At 45.8% G+C, this 24,543-nt stretch overlaps 1 protein-coding gene across 1 annotated transcript in view; it reads left to right on the top strand.

Moving 5' to 3' along the window:
• wdfy3 (WD repeat and FYVE domain containing 3) overlaps positions 1–24,543 on the top strand; it is a 185,836-nt gene that overhangs the window by 37,638 nt on the left and 123,655 nt on the right. Inside the window, 1 exon segment of the mRNA XM_079517855.1 lies at positions 19,939–20,158. Coding sequence (XP_079373981.1) covers positions 19,976–20,158 — 183 coding nt within the window. The 5' untranslated portion in view covers positions 19,939–19,975.

Here is a 24,543-nt window from a genome sequence, read left to right as displayed (position 1 = left end):
CGAGACTTTCAGCATGCAACCAATTGTAAAATGTGGCATTTACGACGCCATCAAGGCCCGCCAAAATACTTTTTAATCGACAAAATCAACTGTACATTTAGTCGACTAAAACTAGACTAAAACTAAAATATGACAAAAGAGACTCATTCTTAAAGACTATGATTTAAACTAAATCAAATTTAGCAGTCAGAAATCAAGCTGTGGAGAGAGGGAGAGAGAGAGAGAGAGAGAGAGAGAGAGCATTATACAGTACATGTCTGATAAATTGACCATTAATAATATGCTACAGATTAATTAGATGCACAGTATCAACCCTGTACATCTTGTGTTATTATGGTTGGTATGTGATCAGTTTATGAGCTCAGCTAATTGATGTTACAACACATCCAGATGACATTTCCATGCTTATTCCTCACAGTCTGGTCTCCTCTGATGTCCGTGAGATTTACTTTTCATGCTGAGCAAAATTTAGTACAAACAATCTGTCAGTAAGACTGTTAGTCTGGGCAGTACATAAACACATGTAACATCTGTCAGTAAGACTGTTAGTCTGGGCAGTACATAAACCCATGTAGCAGAGTGGCTCAGAGCCTCTGCCTGATGGCCTCAGTCCAGAGGGATATCCCTTTGGTCTAGTGGTTAAGATGTTGGCCTTTCACGCGGGAGGCCCGAGTTAGAATCCCGGGCGTTACACATACATACACAGTTACATGCTGCATGCTCAAACAGGCTCGTTGTGAGCTTCTAGGCTATTGTCTGTTTTGGTAAAGACATTGTATAAATGTTATGGATATGGCCTGTTTTTACCATGATGTTTATTTTGATTATTGGATTATCAGTTGTATATTGTCATCATCATCACGACCATGATCACATGGTATGGAGCACAGATTCATAAAAGTATACAATCAAAAGTATACAATACATTACACAATATACATACAGTATAGAATACAATACTTACACAATATACATACAGTATAGAATACAATACATTACACAATATACATGCAGTATAGAATACAATACATTACACAATATACATGCAGTATAGAATACAATACATTACACAATATACATGCAGTATAGAATACAATACATTACACAATATACATAGACGTATCGGAAGGCTTTCACTATTTGAACAGTGGAAGAAGACATTTTTCAGAAAAGCACCCAATTTATAGATTACTTTTTGTTTTTCAGATTTTACTAATGCAATTAATTTAAACATAGAAGTGGGTAAAAAAATAAATTGTCTCTAGTAAATTCATAATGCTAGTGTTCTTACATTCCAACAAAACATGGTACTCGTCTCTAGTAAATTCATAATGCTAGCATTCTTACATTCCAACAGAACATGGTACTCATCTCTAGTAAATTCATAATGCTAGCATTCTTACATTCCAACAAAACATGGTACTCGTCTCTAGTAAATTCATAATGCTAGTATTCTTACATTCCAACAAAACATGGTACTCGTCTCTAGTAAATTCATAATGCTAGTATTCTTACATTCCAACAAAACATGGTACTCGTCTCTAGTAAATTCATAATGCTAGTATTCTTACATTCCAACAAAACATGGTACTCGTCTCTAGTAAATTCATAATGCTAGTATTCTTACATTCCAACAAAACATGGTACTCGTCTCTAGTAAATTCATAATGCTAGTATTCTTACATTCCAACAAAACATGGTACTCGTCTCTAGTAAATTCATAATGCTAGTATTCTTACATTCCAACAGAACATGGTACTCGTCTCTAGTAAATTCATAATGCTAGTATTCTTACATTCCAACAAAACATGGTACTCGTCTCTAGTAAATTCATAATGCTAGTATTCTTACATTCCAACAAAACATGGTACTCGTCTCTAGTAAATTCATAATGCTAGTATTCTTACATTCCAACAGAACATGGTACTCGTCTCTAGTAAATTCATAATGCTAGTATTCTTACATTCCAACAGGACATGGTACTCGTCTCTAGTAAATTCATAATGCTAGTATTCTTACATTCCAACAGAACATGGTACTCGTCTCTAGTAAATTCATAATGCTAGTATTCTTACATTCCAACAAAACATGGTACTCGTCTCTAGTAAATTCATAATGCTAGTATTCTTACATTCCAACAAAACATGGTACTCGTCTCTAGTAAATTCATAATGCTAGTATTCTTACATTCCAACAGAACATGGTACTCGTCTCTAGTAAATTCATAATGCTAGTATTCTTACATTCCAACAGGACATGGTACTCGTCTCTAGTAAATTCATAATGCTAGTATTCTTACATTCCAACAGAACATGGTACTCGTCTCTAGTAAATTCATAATGCTAGTATTCTTACATTCCAACAGAACATGGTACTCGTCTCTAGTAAATTCATAATGCTAGTATTCTTACATTCCAACAGAACATGGTACTCGTCTCTAGTAAATTCATAATGCTAGTATTCTTACATTCCAACAGAACATGGTACTCGTCTCTAGTAAATTCATAATGCTAGTATTCTTACATTCCAACAGGACATGGTACTCGTCTCTAGTAAATTCATAATGCTAGTATTCTTACATTCCAACAGAACATGGTACTCGTCTCCAATTCTGGCTTCATTACATAGGTTACAAATCCTCTGACTTCTTTCCAGTCCTTTATATCTACCGATGACCTTTGGAATTCTGGTGTTGTTTAGCCTAAAGTTGCAAATAGCCTGTCTATACTTACGGTTTTCACATAGAAGGTATTTTTCTAGTTTGAACTCTTGTTTGTATTCCACATAGATGTCACATGATGTCATACTATTGAGGTCACTTTGCCATTTTTGCAAAAACTGGTCTTTCAACCTTTTGTTCGACAGTCAATGTTATTACATTTCATGCACATGACTTTGCATATTATATTTTGCATATACAGTACTAGGCTTTTGCTATTTCTGTCCTGGCTGTGTGATATTTGTAAGGCCTAAAATCCATGATCGCTAACATTAAGACTAAATGGGTGCACTGTTTTGCACAAAGCGGCCTCCGGGTGGCGCTATAAGAGGCCAATGTGAAAACCTTGGGGCAGAGGTTCAGCTGTGGCATCCAGGGAGTGTGTGTGCAGAGTATGGCTGCGATCAAGACAACGGTGCCGGAGATTAGCTGTTCACAGACGGACGGACACACGGACGGACGGACACACACACACACACGGACGGACGGACGGACGGACGGACGGCAAAACATACTCTCTCCCCATGCCTTCGGCCTGGTGGAGACAATTACGTCAACAAATAATATACTGAAATGTTGGAGGGACTAGAGGAGAAGAGATCCAGTAGAACTAAAACAAGTCATTTCATGCATGGTTGTGTGCAAAATAGCCGATCTACACGTTGTGAGCTTGTAGATCTGCTATATTGGGCACACACACAGCCAAGTATAAATCGGGCATTTCAACGGCATCACGGCCGACCAAAATCCTTTTTTTTTTGTCGACTAAATCATTAGCAAAATTTGCTGTCAAAAATCAACAGTGGGGCTTCCCGGCTTGCCACGCTCGCTGCCTACCAAGTAGCAAAGTGTACTAGTCGTGTGTGTGTGTGTGTATTGCGATTTGTCCCGTGCATCAGTGCCTCGCACCGGTTGTTGATTTCCCAAGTGTGTCCGTGTGCCGAGTCGTATGACATGTGTTTGGCCCAGTTTGTGGGCCCTGCCCCGCTGCGTGTGTGTCCACTCCATGCACTTTAGCAGTTTGTGGGCCCTGGCCCGCTGCGTGTGTGTGTCCGTGCACTGTGGCAGTTTGTGGGCCCTGCCCCGCTGCGTGTGCGTCCGTGCGCTGTGGCTCTCTCTCGCGGTCATCTTCGCCTGCTACAGCATCGTTACATGATCTGCTGCTAGTACGAATGCTGCTTAACGCTGTTGATTTTGACAGCAGATTGTGTTAGTTTTAGTCATAGTCTTCTGAATACAATTTAATTTAGTGTACTGTTAAGTCATGTTTTAGTCATATGAAATGTTTTAGTGTTGATAGTCTAGTTTTAGTCGACTAAATATAATAAGATTTGATGGGGTAGCAATGGTTGATTTTACGCTACAGCAGATCTACAAGCTCACAACGCGTGTGAGCATACTTGTCTTTTAGTTCTCCCTGACATTTTAGTCTAGTTTTTATTTGTTGATGAAATTGTCAATATGTTTAGTCATATTTTTTTTATCATCATAGCTTAGTTTAAATTTCGTTCTTATTCGGTTTTCCTCAGTGAAATAACTCTCTTTAGTAGCGATGGGACCGTATGTGCAGCGTACAGCCAAGGGGGCAGGATGGTTTAGCATCATGATTTATCTAATGTTGTGCACTGTACAGACAAACACATAAATTACTCTGGTCTGTGTGTGCATTAGTGAAAGTAACATTGTGAGCAACCGTTATTTCCTTCCTCTTCTCGTGTTGAAGAACCGTTTTATTTATCCATGTCTTGTTGTCTGTCTGTCGTGCGGGGAGGTCGGGTCACACGGGGGCTCTGACAATGACTCAGGAACCCTGGCACGCACGCACAGTGAGGTGGATGGATATTTATAAACTCAATCAGCCGCCGCCTGCTGCTGCTCCTGGCCTCCACTTTCTGCTGCCCACCCTGCTTTTCTCTCCTCTTCCACTTTCTGCTGCCCACCCTGCTTTTCTCTCCTCTTCCACTTTCTGCTGCCCACCCTGCTTTTCTCTCCTCTTCCACTTTCTGCTGCCCACCCTGCTTTTCTCTCCTCTTCCACTTTCTGCTGCCCACCCAGCTTTTCTCTCCTGGCCTCCACTTTCTGCTGCCCACCCTGCTTTTCTCTCCTCTTCAAGCACAGCGATGACGACTAGTCTGTGGTTCAGCCTGTTGTTCGTTGGGATTCCATTTCCAGTGGTGTAAAGCAGGGGTTCTCAACCCGTGGGTCGCGACCCCTCGGGGGGTCGCCAAATTATTTTAGGGGGTCCCCAAATTATTTTCAAAAAAAATATATTTTCACGATTTTTCAAAAATAGCAGACCTACAAGCTCGTAGCGCGCCACTCGGTGGCGCGCTATGAGCTTGTAGATCTGCTATTTTTCAATAGCTAAATTATAACAATGCTTAAAACACAAAGGGGTTCCCGCCCAAAATGGTTTAAGGTTATTGTAGCAGTCAATTTATATTGGGGGGGCGGGAGGGCGCGGGGCGGGGGTCCCGAGACGTTGCCAAAGCATTTCCGGGGGTCCCCGGCCAAAAACGTTGAGAACCCCTGGTGTAAAGAGTACTCACATATTTTACTTTACCAAAAAAAAGACACGCAACCCAGAACCATCAACTACCAATATTTTCAAGCAACTTTACAGGGAAACAAGTCTCTTCTAATATGTAGACATGGCAACACTGGCCATTTATTACCCAGGAATTAATTGGGTTTATATCTCCTAAAGATGCAGTGTGGCAACGGTTGAATGTTGATCGATATAACCTCATTGGGATTACCAAACAGGATAACTCACTGGGATTACCAAACAGGATAACTCACTGGGATTACCAAACAGGATAACTCACTAGGACAGGATTACCAAACAGGATAACTCACTAGAACAGGATTACCAAACAGGATAACTCACTAGAACAGACATGGATTACCAAACAGGATAACTCACTAGAACAGACATACCAAACAGGATAACTCACTAGGACAGACATACCAAACAGGATAACTCACTAGAACAGGATTACCAAACAGGATAACTCACTAGGACAGACATGGATGGATTACCAAACAGGATAACTCACTAGGACAGACATGGATTACCAAACAGGATAACTCACTAGGACAGACATGGATTACCAAACAGGATAACTCACTAGAACAGGATTACCAAACAGGATAACTCACTAGAACAGGATTACCAAACAGGATAACTCACTAGAACAGGATTACCAAACAGGATAACTCACTAGAACAGGATTACCAAACAGGATAACTCACTAGGACAGGATTACCAAACAGGATAACTCACTAGGACAGACATGGATTACCAAACAGGATAACTCACTAGGACAGGATTACCAAACAGGATAACTCACTAGGACAGGATTACCAAACAGGATAACTCACTAGGACAGACATGGATTACCAAACAGGATAACTCACTAGGACAGGATTACCAAACAGGATAACTCACTAGAACAGGATTACCAAACAGGATAACTCACTAGAACAGGATTACCAAACAGGATAACTCACTAGAACAGGATTACCAAACAGGATAACTCACTAGAACAGGATTACCAAACAGGATAACTCACTAGGACAGGATTACCAAACAGGATAACTCACTAGGACAGACATGGATTACCAAACAGGATAACTCACTAGGACAGGATTACCAAACAGGATAACTCACTAGGACAGGATTACCAAACAGGATAACTCACTAGGACAGACATGGATTACCAAACAGGATAACTCACTAGGACAGGATTACCAAACAGGATAACTCACTAGAACAGGATTACCAAACAGGATAACTCACTAGAACAGGATTACCAAACAGGATAACTCACTAGGACAGACATGGATGTTGAGGATTACCAAACAGGATAACTCACTAGAACAGGATTACCAAACAGGATAACTCACTAGAACAGGATTACCAAACAGGATAACTCACTAGGACAGGATTACCAAACAGGATAACTCACTAGAACAGGATAACTCACTAGGACAGGATAACTCACTAGGACAGGATAACTCACTAGGACAGGATAACTCACTAGAACAGACATGGATGGATTACCAAACAGGATAACTCACTAGGACAGGATAACTCACTAGGACAGACCCTAACAGGATAACTCACTAGGACAGGATAACTCACTAGGACAGACCCTAACAGGATAACTCACTAGGGGGGGTGGGGGGGGGGGGGTCTAGGACAGACATGGTAACAGGATAACTCATATGAATAGATATGCCAGGGACCCCCCCATATGAATAGATATGCCAGGGACCCCCCGTATGAATAGATATGCCAGGGACCCCCCGTATGAATAGATATGCCAGGGACCCCCCGTATGAATAGATATGCCAGGGACCCCCCGTATGAATAGATATGCCAGGGACCCCCCATATGAATAGATATGCCAGGGACCCCCCGTATGAATAGATATGCCAGGGACCCCCCGTATGAAGAGATATGCCAGGGACCCCCCATATGAATAGATATGCCAGGGACCCCCCGTATGAATAGATATGCCAGGGACCCCCCGTATGAAGAGATATGCCAGGGACCCCCCGTATGAATAGATATGCCAGGGACCCCCCGTATGAATAGATATGCCAGGGACCCCCCGTATGAATAGATATGCCAGGGACCCCCCGTATGAATAGATATGCCAGGGACCCCCCGTATGAATAGATATGCCAGGGACCCCCCGTATGAAGAGATATGCCAGGGACCCCCCGTATGAAGAGATATGCCAGGGACCCCCCGTATGAATAGATATGCCAGGGACCCCCCGTATGAAGAGATATACCAGGGACCCCCCGTATGAAGAGATATGCCAGGGACCCCCCGTATGAAGAGATATGCCAGGGACCCCCCGTATGAAGAGATATGCCAGGGACCCCCCGTATGAAGAGATATGCCAGGGACCCCCTAAAGAGAGAGACATGCATTTGTCCACGGACCCCCCATATGAATAGATATGCCAGGGACCCCCTAAAGAGAGAGACATGCATTTGTCCACGGACAAATGCATGAAGAGATATGAAGAGATATGAAGAGGTATGAAGAGATATGCCAGGGACCCCCCGTATGAAGAGATATGCCAGGGACCCCCTAAAGAGAGAGACATACATTTGTCCACGGACCCCCTGTATGAAGAGATATGCCAGGGACCCCCTAAAGAGAGAGACATGCATTAGTCTACGGACCCCCTGTATGAAGAGATATGCCAGGGACCCCCTAAAGAGAGAGACATGCATTAGTCTACGGACCCCCTGTATGAAGAGATATGCCAGGGACCCCCTAAAGAGAGAGACATGCATTAGTCTACGGACCCCCTGTATGAAGAGATATGCCAGGGACCCCCTAAAGCGAGAGACATGCATTAGTCCACGGACCCCCTGTATGAAGAGATATGCCAGGGACCCCCTAAAGAGAGAGACATGCATTAGTCTACGGACCCCCTGTATGAAGAGATATGCCAGGGACCCCCTAAAGAGAGAGACATGCATGGGGGGGGGGGTCTGATTCTTAGTGGGGGGGGGTGGGGTCTGATTCTTAGTGGGGGGGGTGGGGTCTGATTCTTAGTGGGGGGGGGGGGTCTGATTCTTTAGGGGCGGTGGGGGTGGGGGGGGGGGTCTGATTCTTTAGGGGCGGTGGGGGGGGGGGGGGGGGGGGGGTCTGATTCTTTATGGGGGGGGGGGTCTGAGTCTTTCCAGGAACAATCGATTTCGTTTGGCTTTTGTTTCCCCCTCTTGTTAACGTCATGTGACAGGCTGTGTGTGTGTGTGTGTGTGTGTGTGTGTGTGTGTGTGTGTGTGTGTGTGTGTGTGTGTGTGTGTGTGTGTGTGTGTGTGTGTGTGTGTGTGTGTGTGTGTGTGTGTGTGTGTGTGTGTGTGTGTGTGTGTGTGTGTGTGTGTGTGTGTGTGTGTGTGTGTGTGGGTGGTGTTAACGTCATGTGACAGGCAGCCAGCCAGCGATGGCATGGCGATGTGCGCGCCCGCCACGCGTACTGCAATTAGCTACGCTAGAACACAAGCACACCTCTTTAACCCATTTTGACCTGAGATCAGATTCTAAAAATGTCTTCTACATCCTGACAGTTTTCTGAAAAAGCTATGTTTCTATGTCAGTGGTTCTTCGATTTTTGAAAAATAGCAGACCTACAAGCTCATAGCGCGCCACTCGGTGGCGCGCTATGAGCTTGTAGATCTGCTATTTTTCAATAGCTAAAGCACAACATAATGCTAACACCAAAAGGGGTTCCCGCCCAAAATGGGTTAATTGATTCTCCAATGGTTGATTGAACAAACTGAAGGTCGATGTGGTTGCTTATCGTGCGTGATGTGGCTTTGAGCCAGTCTTCGTAGCATGCTAATGTATCTGGGTATGTGGCCTTGAGCCTGTGTCTCTTTCTTATGCCCACAGGAATGACCATATCATTTGAATGACCTCGTTTGTCATACGAGGTGAAATTCAGCAAAAAATAGCCCCATCTACACATGCTTGTAGATCAGCTATTTTCGGTGAAGATATTTGGTGTAGAGCGTGAAAATGGGGACCAAACTATTAAGGGGAACAAAACCGGCCAACCAACTATAGAGGGTTTAACACTCAGTGAATATAATAGGGTTTCAATGTAATGAGTCCCAGGATGCAGGGATGGTCCTTTAGAAATGAGTCCCAGGATGCAGGGATGGTCTTTTAGAAATGAGTCCCAGGATGCAGGGATGGTCTTTTAGAAATGAGTCCCAGGATGCAGGGATGGTCTTTTAGAGATGAGTCCCAGGATGCAGGGATGGTCTTTTAGAAATGAGTCCCAGGATGCAGGGATAGTCTTTTAGAGATGAGTCCCAGGATGCAGGGATGGTCTTTTAGAAATGAGTCCCAGGATGCAGGGATGGTCTTTTAGAAATGAGTCCCAGGATGCAGGGATGGTCTTTTAGAAATGAGTCCCAGGATGCAGGGATGGTCTTTTAGAAATGAGTCCCAGGATGCAGGGATGGTCTTTTAGAAATGAGTCCCAGGATGCAGGGATGGTCTTTTAGAAATGAGTCCCAGGATGCAGGGATGGTCTTTTAGAAATTAGTCCCAGGATGCAGGGATGGTCTTTTAGAAATGAGTCCCAGGATGCAGGGATGGTCTTTTAGAAATGAGTCCCAGGATGCAGGGATGGTCTTTTAGAAATGAGTCCCAGGATGCAGGGATGGTCCTTTAGAAATGAGTCCCAGGATGCAGGGATGGTCTTTTAGAAATGAGTCCCAGGATGCAGGGATGGTCTTTTAGAAATGAGTCCCAGGATGCAGGGATGGTCTTTTAGAAATGAGTCCCAGGATGCAGGGATGGTCCTTTAGAAATGAGTCCCAGGGACATTTGATTAGTCCCACTTCAACCACGTTAGGAGTCATATTTTTCCATTTTTACAAATTGCAGCATTTAACTCCCATTTCATTTTATATGGTTATAAATTGTGGTTATATTAATGTAGAAAACAGAAGAAGAAATGATTATTATAACTAAAGCTAGCAAAATAAACTAGAATATAAAAACAGTACAGTAGTACAGTAGTGCATCCCGTGGATGCAGAGGTCGTTGTTTTATTGCGTCCCTTAACTATAAACTGTGTTTTGGGATGCAAAATGCACCCTATTTTAATCTCTAAACGCAGACGGTTAACATTTTCATTTGTTGTATTCCAATTTCCACCACATTGAAGCTCCCGTTCACAGAACAACACATTATCACTCTCTCTTCTCGACACTGATCGGAATTGTGTAGAAAGAAAAACAAACAAACAAAAAAAACCTTCACCTTTTAATATCCTGTTAAATATCCTGCAGCAGCAGCAGCTCTGTGACGTCTATCTCTATCACAACAACTGGACAGAGGCTGTGAGATTAGTCCATTTAACGCATTCTGGACGGGAAGGATTATGTTATACTTTAGCTATTGAAAAATAGCAGATCTACAAGTAGCGCGGCACCGAGTGCCGCGCTACAAGCTTGTAGATCTGCTATTTTTGAAAAATAGTGAAAATGTGGCACAAATCTTTGAAATTTGAATATATATTATTTTCACAGAGAAGGTTTTTAACTCAAATCTTTGCTTCTGGGGGGGTCCCTGGAACTACATATTTTCAGATGGGGGTCGGTGGCCAAATACAGATAATTGACATGAAAAAAAGGTTCAGCACCACTGACAGAAAGATTTAGAAGACATTTGTAGAATCGTCCTCAGGTCTAAATGAATTAATAAGAACTATTCCAGACATGCAGTCTAATACATGTGTGTGTGTCTGTCTATAAATACATCACATACTGTTGTTGCTGTTGGCCACAAACCTTGTGTTGCACAAGTAGTGAAAATAGTTGAGAGTAGTTTGAGAGAGTAGCCTAACAGTAGATGGTGGTACACTGCTGTGCTTCTAGAGAGTAGCCTAACAGTAGATGGTGGTACACTGCTGTGCTTCTAGAGAGAAGCCTAACAGTAGATGGTGGTACACTGCTGTGCTTCTAGAGAGTAGCCTAACAGTAGATGGTGGTACACTGCTGTGCTTCTAGAGAGTAGCCTAACAGTAGATGGTGGTACACTGCTGTGCTTCTAGAGAGTAGCCTAACAGTAGATGGTGGTTCACTGCTGTGCTTCTAGAGAGTAGCCTAACAGTAGATGGTGTTACACTGCTGTGCTTCTAGAGAGTAGCCTAACAGTAGATGGTGGTACACTGCTGTGCTTCTAGAGAGTAGCCTAACAGTAGATGGTGGTACACTGCTGTGCTTCTAGAGAGTATCCTAACAGTAGATGGTGGTTCACTGCTGTGCTTCTAGAGAGTAGCCTAACAGTAGATGGTGGTACACTGCTGTGCTTCTAGAGAGTATCCTAACAGTAGATGGTGGTACACTGCTGTGCTTCTAGAGAGTAGCCTAACAGTAGATGGTGGTTCACTGCTGTGCTTCTAGAGAGTAGCCTAACAGTAGATGGTGGTACACTGCTGTGCTTCTAGAGAGTAGCCTAACAGTAGATGGTGGTACACTGCTGTGCTTCTAGAGAGTAGCCTAACAGTAGATGGTGGTACACTGCTGTGCTTCTAGAGAGTAGCCTAACAGTAGATGGTGGTTCACTGCTGTGCTTCTAGAGAGTAGCCTAACAGTAGATGGTGGTACACTGCTGTGCTTCTAGAGAGTAGCCTAACAGTAGATGGTGGTACACTGCTGTGCTTCTAGAGAGTATCCTAACAGTAGATGGTGGTTCACTGCTGTGCTTCTAGAGAGTAGCCTAACAGTAGATGGTGGTACACTGCTGTGCTTCTAGAGAGTATCCTAACAGTAGATGGTGGTACACTGCTGTGCTTCTAGAGAGTAGCCTAACAGTAGATGGTGGTTCACTGCTGTGCTTCTAGAGAGTATCCTAACAGTAGATGGTGGTACACTGCTGTGCTTCTAGAGAGTAGCCTAACAGTAGATGGTGGTACACTGCTGTGCTTCTAGAGAGTAGCCTAACAGTAGATGGTGGTACACTGCTGTAACAGCTGTAAAGCACTAAGTTACAGCTGTTTGGATGGATTAAAGTTCTCAGTCTCCATGGCTGATTTGAGTCATTTGGACACCATAGAATAGAAGCCTTCTGTGGAACCAAAGAGCAGTGCGACGTGTTGTGACCTTGTAGATCCGCTGTTTTCGGTCATTAGTTATTTTAACCCATTTAGACGATTCTAAAATAATGTCTTCTAAATCCAGTCAGTGGTTCTCAACCTTTTTCATGTCGAGGACCCCCAGAATTATCTGTATTTGGCCGCCGACCCCCATCAGAAAATATGTTGTTCCAGGGACCCCCCCCCCCCCCCCCAGAAGCAAAGATTTGAGCTAAAAAAATGGCTTTGAAAGAATATATATTCAAAGATTTGCACTACATTTTCACGTTTAAAAAAAAAAATAGACCTACAAGCTCGTAGCGCGGCACTCGGCGCCGCGCTACGAGCTTGTAGATCTGCTATTTCTCAAAAGCTAAAGTATAACATAATGCTTCAAAAAAAGAAAAGGGGTTCCCACCCAGAATGGGTTAAGAGGACAGAGTATTTGAAGTGATCAAACTAGCAATAGAATCCAAGTTTAGAAGCATCTTCCATACACACTACTGGTCTCAGAAAGGTCATAAAGCAAAGCAACAACAATGGGTTTAGAATAATCATACCTAAACATCATCATTACATTTACAGTCATGGGGTTTTATTTATCTTCATTCCATGTGTGTGTTTTCATTCTGTCTCAGATGCATGTCTCATGATGATGATGGGGTCGATGCAAAGGCCACTTTCTGCTGGACAGAAAACACACTGAGATTATTCTAGGAATTTGAAGTAATGGAATCACTTAAGAAAGCAGCACAAAGCTAAGCACACTAACACTAACACACTAACACACACACTAACACACTAACACACACACACACACACACACACACACTAACACTAACACACTAACACACACTAACACACACACTAACACACACACACTAACACACACACACACTAACACACACACACTAACACACTAACACACACTAACACACTAACACACACTAACACACACTAACACACACTAACACACACTAACGAGCTGAAAGCAGGTATACTTAACGCTGTCGTCTTGGTAGAGACAGCAGTGAAAACACGCTGGAAATCACCATCGTTTCTCATTAGGTCTAAAACCTTTTCTCGTTTCGTTTTGTGACAGTATCTCAAAATCAGTTTTTCTCCATCATAAAAAAAACGGGAACCCCTTTTGGTGTTTTAAGCATTATGTCATACTTTAGCTATTTAAAAATAGCAGATCTACAAGCTTGTAGCGTGGCACCGAGTGCCGCTGAATATATAAATTTATTTCAGAGCGAACAGTTTTACTTTGCTTCTGGGGGGTCCCTGGAACAACATATTTTCAGATGGGGGTCCGCAGCCAAATACATATAATTCTGGAGGTCCTTGATGTGAAAAAGGTTGAGCACCGCTGACATATAAACATGGGTTCATCAGAAAACTGTCAGGATTTAGAAGACATTTCTTTTCTTTTTTTAAATCGTCCTCCGGTCTAAAGGTAACACAAAGTGACTAGTATTGGAGGTAGACACATAGTCTGCTGGGCAACCAGCGTTTATGTTCTGCTGAGTATATGAGATGTGCGTTCCAAATCAAAGTTGGCACGTTGATTTGTTTATATAAAAAGAAAAATCATTCAAACCTTTCCTTTCCCTTCTCCAGCACTTCTTAATCTTGATTATTCTGTACGTGTTTTGTTTGTGTATTGTCGGATAGCTCAGTCTCAGCTTTCGTCCATCGAGGCTTCTGAAGGTGGTCTGTATACGGCAGTAGTTCCCAAAGTGGGGTCCGGGGACCCCCAGGGGTCCTTGAGGGAGTTCCAGGGGGTCCCCAGCTACATCATAGTTTGGAACCAAATGGACCCTTATGGGTCTGTAACTCTGAGAGTGTACAAATGGAACCAAATGGACCGTGTCCATTTGGTTCCATTTGTACACTCTCCAATTAACATTGATTTGACAATATAAATTGGGGTCTCAGAGATATAAATGCCATTAAATGGGGTTCCGTAGCCTGTTGCATATCAAACTGGGGATGAAGATGGTTGAAAAACAGCCATTCATTATCGTTGGTATGTTCGTCAGTCTGCTCAGGCTCGCTGCACTAGCATGTGAGTGTCCACTGCCAAGGCCCACTTTACTTTACTTTACTTCTTAGTCTACCACAGATGATTTGAAGTGGCTGACTCCGTTGTGTACGCAGGCATCAAGGTCAACAATCTCTTTGTGGCATTCCCCACAAGTAGCAATAGTCGGTACGAGTCCGTCTTGCGAAACGTGTAATATGGCCACAGCATCGTCCACCTGGCAGGTCGAGGCCAGGGCGTGGAACGTCCCCTTCACCGTCCATGGCCAGGGAGGGACTGTCGGTGCTACAGTGGCAACATAATGACGCTGGTTATTCAAAAACCATAGTTTCTACGACACCTGGCCTGTTGAAGGGCTCCGTTCGCCCAGAGGCCACCTGGCCTGTTGAAGGGCTCCGTTCGCCCAGAGGCCACTTGGCCTGTTGAAGGGCTCTGTTTGCCCAGAGGCCACCTGGCCTGTTGAAGGGCTCCGTTCACCCAGAGGCCACCTGGCCTGTTGAAGGGCTCCGTTTGCCCAGAGGCCACCTGGCCTGTTGAAGGGCTCCGTTCACCCAGAGGCCACCTGGCCTGTTGAAGGGCTCCGTTCGCCCAGAGGCCACTTGGCCTGTTGAAGGGCTCTGTTTGCCCAGAGGCCACCTGGCCTGTTGAAGGGCTCTGTTCGCCCAGAGGCCACCTGGCCTGTTGAAGGGCTCCGTTCGCCCAGAGGCCACCTGGCCTGTTGAAGGGCTCCGTTCGCCCAGAGGCCACCTGGCCTGTTGAAGGGCTCCGTTCGCCCAGAGGCCACCTGGCCTGTTGAAGGGCTCCGTTTGCCCAGAGGCCACCTGGCCTGTTGAAGGGCTCCGTTTGCCCAGAGACCACCTGGCCTGTTGAAGGGCTCCGTTCGCCCAGAGGCCACCTGGCCTGTTGAAGGGCTCCGTTCGCCCAGAGGCCACCTGGCCTGTTGAAGGGCTCCGTTCGCCCAGAGGCCACCTGGCCTGTTGAAGGGCTCCGTTCGCCCAGAGGCCACCTGGCCTGTTGAAGGGCTCCGTTCGCCCAGAGGCCACCTGGCCTGTTGAAGGGCTCCGTTCGCCCAGAGGCCACCTGGCCTGTTGAAGGGCTCCGTTCGCCCAGAGGCCACCTGGCCTGTTGAAGGGCTCCGTTCACCCAGAGGCCACCTGGCCTGTTGAAGGGCTCCGTTCGCCCAGAGGCCACCTGGCCTGTTGAAGGGCTCTGTTCGCCCAGAGGCCACCTGGGCTGTTGAAGGGCTCTGTTCGCCCAGAGGCCACCTGGGCTGTTGAAGGGCTCCGTTCGCCCAGAGGCCACCTGGGCTGTTGAAGGGCTCCGTTCGCCCAGAGGCCACCTGGCCTGTTGAAGGGCTCCGTTCACCCAGAGGCCACCTGGCCTGTTGAAGGGCTCCGTTCACCCAGAGGCCACCTGGCCTGTTGAAGGGCTCCGTTCACCCAGAGGCCACCTGGCCTGTTGAAGGGCTCTGTTTGCCCAGAGGCCACCTGGCCTGTTGAAGGGCTCCGTTTGCCCAGAGGCCACCTGGCCTGTTGAAGGGCTCCGTTCGCCCAGAGGCCACCTGGCCTGTTGAAGGGCTCCGTTCACCCAGAGGCCTTGGGAACTTAGTTCTCTGTTGGAAGAAAACTCCAGTACTTTGTCAAAATATAGAAGATCTACAAGCTCATAGCGCAGCACATGATTGTAGATCTATTAGCTTGTAGATTAAATTGTCTAGAAAACGTGTGCAAATCTTTGAATATATATTATTTCACAGCAAATGTTTTTTTTTTAATATTTGCTCCCTGAAACAACACATTTTCAGATGGGGGTCGGCGGCCAAATACACATCATATTCAGGAACATTTATAGAATCTGGTCTCAGTTAAGCCAGAAGGACTGACCTAAAGGGCCTAGTGATATTTAAGACGGGAGCTGTTGTGATTGTTTGTTGTTGTCTTTTTGAGAGCTTGTATAATATACTCCTAATTGGGACACCGGGACGATGACATCACAATATGTATGTTTGTCCCCCAGAAATGGACTGTTATGATTTATGATTCTAAAAAAAAGACTACAGTCAGTGTTATTTAGAGCCTCATTTGCATGAATTAGCATTCTGCACATGAATAAACAATGCAGCCCGTGGCCTCAGCGAGCAGTATGCTCGCATGTTTAGGGAAACCAGAGTGTACTTTGGGGCGGCTGTGGCTCAGGAGGTAGAGCAGGTTGTCCATGGGTTGGTGATTCGAATCCTGGCTCCTCCTCCTGTCTACATGTCAGTGTCCTTGAGCAAGAAGACACTGAACCCCACATTGCCTCCAATGAGTCGGTCGGTGTGAGCTCGCCACCTTCTGTGTGAATGTGGGAAGTGAGGACGCTGGCGTCGACTGTTCGCCGCTTCACCTCCCAATGTATGAATGAATGAACCTTCACCTCCCAATGTATGAATGAATGAACCTTCACCTCCCAATGTATGAATGAATGAACCTTCACCTCCCAATGTATGAATGAATGAACCTTCACCTCCCAATGTATGAATGAATGAACCTTCACCTCCCAATGTATGAATGAATGAATCTTCACCTCCCAATGTATGAATGAATGAACCTTCACCTCCCAATGTATGAATGAATGAACCTTCACCTCCCAATGTATGAATGAATGAACCTTCACCTCCCAATGTATGAATGAATGAACCTTCACCTCCCAATGTATGGATGAATGAACCTTCACCTCCCAATGTATGAATGAATGAACCTTCACCTCCCAATGTATGAATGAATGAACCTTCACCTCCCAACGTATGAATGAATGAACCTTCACCTCCCAATGTATGAATGAATGAACCTTCACCTCCCAATGAATGAATGAATGAACCTTCACCTCCCAATGTATGAATGAATGAACCTTCACCTCCCAATGTATGGATGAATGAACCTTCACCTCCCAATGTATGGATGAATGAACCTTCACCTCCCAATGTATGAATTAATGAACCGTCACCTCCCAATGTATGGATGAATGAACCTTCACCTCCCAATGTATGAATGAATGAACCGTCACCTCCCAATGTATGAATGAATGAACCTTCACCTCCCAATGTATGGATGAATGAACCTTCACCTCCCAATGTATGAATGAATGAACCTTCACCTCCCAATGTATGAATGAATTAACCTTCACCTCCCAATGTATGGATGAATGAACCTTCACCTCCCAATGTATGAATGAATGAACCGTCACCTCCCAATGTATGAATGAATGAACCTTCACCTCCCAATGTATGAATGAATGAACCTTCACCTCCCAATGAATGAATGAATGAACCTTCACCTCCCAATGAATGAATGAATGAACCTTCACCTCCCAACGTATGAATGAATGAACCTTCACCTCCCAATGTATGAATGAATGAACCGTCACCTCCCAATGTATGAATGAATGAACCTTCACCTCCCAATGTATGAATGAATGAACCTTCACCTCCCAACGTATGAATGAATGAACCTTCACCTCCCAATGAATGAATGAATGAACCGTGTTGTAATGCGCTTTGAGTAAAGCACGTAGTACATAGAAAAGCGCTATAAAAATGCACTCCATTATTATTATTACTTGGCAGGAAATGCACTTAACAAAAACAGCAATGCATGACCTGTATTAACACGAGTCTGCATTGAATTGAAATAGTCAAATAACCTTCACTGCAGAGATTTTCACAAACCTTTTGAAGACTCATCCCGTCGCGCATGCACCTTCGTTTCATGAAAATCAAACTTAAATGGTGTGATCGCTCGTCGTCTTGAAAAAGTGCGCGTGGGTGTGTGTTTGTGTGTGTGTCTCTACCCAGTGCATGTATTAGATGCTGTTATGCTACATAATATGTCTGAGCTTGTTATCCACGTGGACTGTTGTGTTATTATTGCGTTCCCCCCCCCCCCCCCCCCCCCCCCCAGGCCAGTCAGATATCAATTATTTACACACATCTTGGTCTGGATGGGAGCTCATTCTGCATGGACCCATTGAACCCGTCCAGGATGGGTATTATGTTATACTTTAGCTTTTGAAAAATAGCAGATCTACAAGCTCGTAGTGCGGCACTCGGTGCTGCGCTACGAGCTTGTAGATCTGCTATTTTTGAAAAATCGTGAAACTGTGCCTCAAATCTTTGAATATATATTCTTTCAGAGTGAATGTTTTTAACTCAAATCTTTGCTTCTGGGGGGGCCCTGAAACAACATATGTTCAGATGAGGGTCGGCGGCCAATTAAATATAATTCTCGGGGTCCTTGACATGAAATATTGAGCACTACTGACATAAACATAGGTATTTCAGAAAACTGTCATGATTTAGAAGACATTTTTAAATTTCGTCGGGCCTAAATGGGTTAATATACAGTATATGACCAGTGAGCCGCCAGAATGGGTTAAGTTGTGTGTAAAATGCAGCGTCCCAGTTCAACCCCCACAGTGCTTTTAACTCGGTCTGTGATGACTCATCTTTTGAAGAATATCTCAACCTATTACTTCATCTCTGAGATTTTGCAGGCTTCATCAATATATGATCAGAGGCAGACGAGATGAAAGTAAATTTTTCTGTGGATTCCTCCCCAGTCTTAAGTCAAAGAAATGCAAGGGCAAACGTCACGGAACACTGTATGACTACGGAAAACATTATCCTGTTACAGTACGAGCCAATGAACAGGATGATACCAGCAGGCGGTGTGTGACACTGTGACGTCACAGTGGCACAGTGACGTCACTGTGACGTCACAGTGACGTCACTGTGACGTCACAGTGACGTCACAGTGACGTCACAGTGTCACAGTGACGTCACATTGTCACAGTGACGTCACAGTGACACTGTGACGTCACTGTGACGTCACTGTGACGTCACAGTGTCACAGTGACGTCACAGTGTCGTCACAGTGTCACAGTGACGTCACAGTGTCGTCACAGTGACATCACTGTGACGACACTGTGACACTGACGTCAACGCCATGCAGCTCTCCTACAGAGTAGCATTTCATGGACAAAACTAGATAAAGTTCCCCCTCTCTGGGAACAGGTCTCCACCAGGGCAGGTCAGGTTGTGGCCTCCTGGTGGCGCTATAATAGGACAGGTCTCCACCAGGGCAGGTCAGGTTGTGGCCTCCTGGTGGCGCTATAATAGGACAGGTCTCCACCAGGGCAGGTCAGGTTGTGGCCTCCTGGTGGCGCTATAATAGGACAGGTCTCCACCAGGGCAGGTCAGGTTGTGGCCTCCTGGTGGCACTATAATAGGCCAATGTGAAAAGGGTGCCATTTCTTCTTACGCCTTGGATGGCAATTGGATGATTTCCGGCAGTTTGTTCCAAATGTGTTTTGCTAAAATCCACCTGTTGGTGGCGCTATAACAGGCCATTGTGAAAAGGGTGGGATATATATATATTGGCCCAAGCCACTCTCTGTCTGTCTGTCTGTCTGTCTGTCTGTCTGTCTGTCTGTCTGTAAGTAAGTAATGCAGGGTGCTTTGGCCTGCCCAAGCCACTCACCAACTTCTCTCTCTGTGTCTGTCTGTATTGCAGGGCCGGCTTTGGCCTGCCCAAGCCCCTCGCCACCAGGATGAACATGGTGAAGAGGATCATGGGCCGGCCGCGGCAGGAGGAGTCGTGCAGCCCTCAGGACAACGCTCTGGGCCTCATGCACCTCCGCCGCCTCTTCTCGGAGCTGTGCCACCCGCCGCGTCACATGACCCAGAAGGAGCAGGAGGAGAAGCTGTACATGATGCTGCCCGTCTTCAACAGGGTGACTGATGCTTGTTAATAATAATAATACAACTTTATTGGTATAGCACCTTTCATGACATGAAATGCAGCTCAAAGTGCTTTACAGAGCAATGGAGAAAGAAAGAAAATAAAAGCAAGCCATAAAACATTAAAAAATAGTAGCAGTAATGCAATACAGTGAGGACATGAATAACAAAAAATGTAAAAGATCAATTAAAAGCAAGAGTGTATAACAATGTCTACAGAGGCTGCCTGTCGAAGGTACAGTGGGAGTTTGTTCCACGCCGTTGGCCCCTAGAAGCAAAACGCTGCTTCACCGTTTCATTTTTTAAGGCAAAGCGAGCAGGCCAGCAGTGGAAGACCTGAGGGGCGGTTTGGGACATATTTAGGCAGGCAGTCATGTAGGTAGGAAGGTTTGGGACATATTTAGGCAGGCAGTCATGTAGGTAGGAAGGTTTGGGACATATTTAGGCAGGCAGTCATGTAGGTAGGAAGGTTTGGGACATATTTAGGCAGGCAGTCATGTAGGTAGGAAGGTTTGGGACATATTTAGGCAGGCAGTCATGTAGGTAGGAAGGTTTGGGACATATTTAGGCAGGCAGTCATGTAGGTAGGAAGGTTTGGGACATATTTAGGCAGGCAGTCATGTAGGTAGGAAGGTTTGGGACATATTTAGGCAGGCAGTCATGTAGGTAGGAAGGTTTGGGACATATTTAGGCAGGCAGTCATGTAGGTAGGAAGGTTTGGGACATATTTAGACAGGCAGTCATGTAGGTAGGAAGGTTTGGGACATATTTAGACAGGCAGTCATGTAGGTAGGAAGGTTTGGGACATATTTAGACAGGCAGTCATGTAGGTAGGAAGGTTTGGGACATATTTAGGCAGGCAGTCATGTAGGTAGGAAGGTTTGGGACATATTTAGGCAGGCAGTCATGTAGGTAGGAAGGTTTGGGACATATTTAGGCAGGCAGTCATGTAGGTAGGAAGGTTTGGGACATATTTAGACAGGCAGTCATGTAGGTAGGAAGGTTTGGGACATATTTAGGCAGGCAGTCATGTAGGTAGGAAGGTTTGGGACATATTTAGGCAGGCAGTCATGTAGGTAGGAAGGTTTGGGACATATTTAGACAGGCAGTCATGTAGGTAGGAAGGTTTGGGACATATTTAGACAGGCAGTCATGTAGGTAAGAAGGTTTGGGACATATTTAGGCAGGCAGTCATGTAGGTAGGAAGGTTTGGGACATAGACAGGCAGTCATGTAGGTAGGAATGTTTGGGACATATTTAGGCAGGCAGTCATGTAGGTAGGAAGGTTTGGGACATATTTAGGCAGGCAGTCATGAAGGTAGGAAGGTTTGGGACATATTTAGGCAGGCAGTCATGTAGGTAGGAAGGTTTGGGACATATGTAGGTAGGAAGGTTTGGGACATATTTAGACAGGCAGTCATGTAGGTAGGAAGGTTTGGGACATATTTAGACAGGCAGTCATGAAGGTAGGAAGGTTTGGGACATATTTAGGCAGGCAGTCATGTAGGTAAGAAGGTTTGGGACATATTTAGACAGGCAGCCATGAAGGTAGGAAGGTTTGGGACATATTTAGGCAGGCAGTCATGTAGGTAGGAAGGTTTGGGACATATTTAGGCAGGCAGTCATGTAGGTAGGAAGGTTTGGGACATATTTAGACAGGCAGTCATGAAGGTAGGAAGGTTTGGGACATATTTAGGCAGGCAGTCATGTAGGTAGGAAGGTTTGGGACATATTTAGACAGGCAGTCATGTAGGTAGGAAGGTTTGGGACATATTTAGGCAGGCAGTCATGTAGGTAGGAAGGTGTCAGACCATTGAGAGCTTTATAAACTAGTAACATAATGTTAAAATCAATCCTAAAAACAACCGGAAGCCAGTGCAGTGAAGCCTAAACTGGAGTAATATGTTCTCTCATCTTAGTTCTAGTTAAAACTCTGGCTGCTGCATTTTGGACAAGTTGTAATCTGTCAGTTGTTTTCTTAGGCAGTCCAGATAAAGTGCGTTGCAGTAATTAAGCCGAGAGAAAACAAAGGTGTTGCATCACAGTGTTTTTGGCAGCACATTTCTTATTTTAGTTTAGTCATGTCTCTGGAATGAATCTTTCATTTAGTTTTAGTCACATTTTAGTCACCTGGAATGTTTTAGTGTTAGTCTAGTTTTAGTCGACTAAATCTACGGTTGATTTAGTCGACTGAAATGTGTTTTGGCGGGCCTTGATGCCGTCGTAATGGCTGTTTTTACACTTGCTGAAAATAGCATATCTACAAGATCTACAACGTGTCGCGCTGCAATGCGTTGTGAGCTTGTAGATCTGCTATTTTCAGCATGAAACCAAGTGTAAAAAAACCCAACACTGACGCGGAGGCGGCGGCGGTGCCTGGAGTCAAAGACCCAACACTGACGCGGAGGCGGCGGCGGTGCCTGGAGTCAAACCCAACACTGACGCGGAGGCGGCGGCGGTGCCTGGAGTCAAACCCAACACTGACGCGGAGGCGGCGGCGGTGCCTGGAGTCAAAGAACCCAACACTGACGCGGAGGCGGCGGCGGTGCCTGGAGTCAAAGAACCCAACACTGACGCGGAGGCGGCGGCGGTGCCTGGAGTCAAAGAACCCAACACTGACGCGGAGGCGGCAGCGGTGCCTGGAGTCAAAGAACCCAACACTGACGCGGAGGCGGCGGCGGTGCCTGGAGTCAAAGAACCCAACACTGACGCGGAGGCGGCGGCGGTGCCTGGAGTCAAAGAACCCAACACTGACGCGGAGGCGGCGGCGGTGCCTGGAGTCAAAGAACCCAACACTGACGCGGAGGCGGTCGGCGGTGCCTGGAGTCAAAGAACCCAACACTGACGCGGAGGCGGCGGCGGTGCCTGGAGTCAAAGAACCCAACACTGACGCGGAGGCGGCGGCGGTGCCTGGAGTCAAAGAACCCAACACTGACGCGGCGGCGGTGCCTGGAGTCAAAGAACCCAACACTGACGCGGAGGCGGCGGCGGTGCCTGGAGTCAAAGAACCCAACACTGACGCGGAGGCGGCGGCGGTGCCTGGAGTCAAAGAACCCAACACTGACGCGGAGGCGGCGGCGGTGCCTGGAGTCAAAGAACCCAACACTGACGCGGAGGCGGCGGCGGTGCCTGGAGTCAAAGAACCCAACACTGACGCGGAGGCGGCGGCGGTGCCTGGAGTCAAAGAACCCAACACTGACGCGGAGGCGGCGGCGGTGCCTGGAGTCAAATAACCCAACACTGACGCGGAGGCGGCGGCGGTGCCTGGAGTCAAAGAACCCAACACTGACGCGGAGGCGGCGGCGGTGCCTGGAGTCAAAGAACCCAACACTGACGCGGAGGCGGCGGCGGTGCCTGGAGTCAAAGAACCCAACACTGACGCGGAGGCGGCGGCGGTGCCTGGAGTCAAAGCCACGACTAGCAACTTGACTTCTCCAACTGAGCTACCCAGGCCTGGTGAACACATGATCTACCATTATGACCATTAGTTGGATGAAATGCTCTGTGACCTGTTCTTTAAGGGTCAGGGTACAGAAGGACTGGTGGTTCTGAATTAGACCTGTTCTTTAAGGGTCAGGGTACAGAAGGACTGGTGGTTCTGAATTAGCACATGCTTGCCTAGTCAGGAGAGATCCAAGACATTATGATCATGGGTGCAACGCATGCAATGATGGACCACACACAGGTCAGGCCACGAGCCACGAGCCAGTCGCCTGGAAAAGCTGTGCATTCTGTAGCCTAGTATAGTAGTGGCTATATTTCAGTTGAAGTATTTATTTTCTCCAAATAAATGCAATGTGGTGTTTTATTATTTATATTATGCTGCCCTAATTTAGCATTATTGTGAATTGTTTAGCTGGTCAGCAGCGACCATGTAGATAGAATCTGGATGGAGTCATCTGTTATATATTCCATCTGTAGATGGAATATATAACACATTATCAATAATAGATAGAGGGTTAAAGTGGTTTGATCCAGGGGTTCTCAACCTTTTTGGCTGGAGACCCCCGGAAATGCTTTGGCCATGTCCGGGGACCCCCTCTGGGGACCCCCGGAAATGCTTTGGCCATGTCTCGCGACCCAGCAGCGCAAACAGTTGTGAAGACTCTTGGACGTCATCAAATCATCTCTCTCTGCCAATTTGGCTGTCCTGAGTGTAAAATCAGCCATTATGATGGCATCAAGGCCCGTCAAAATACATTTTAGTCGAGTAAATCAACTGTAGATTTGTACAATTGGTGGGCCTTGATGCCATCATAATGGCTGATTTTACACTTGCTGAAAATAGCCGATCTACAAGCTCACGACGTGTCGCAGCGCGACGCGTTGTGAGCTTGTAGATCAGCTATTTCCAGCATGCAACCAAGTGTAAAATGAC

The sequence above is a fragment of the Electrona antarctica genome (assembly GCF_951216825.1).
Source record: "Electrona antarctica genome assembly, chromosome: 13".
Lineage (NCBI taxonomy): Eukaryota > Metazoa > Chordata > Actinopteri > Myctophiformes > Myctophidae > Electrona > Electrona antarctica.
This window is presented reverse-complemented; position numbering and strand designations above follow the sequence as displayed.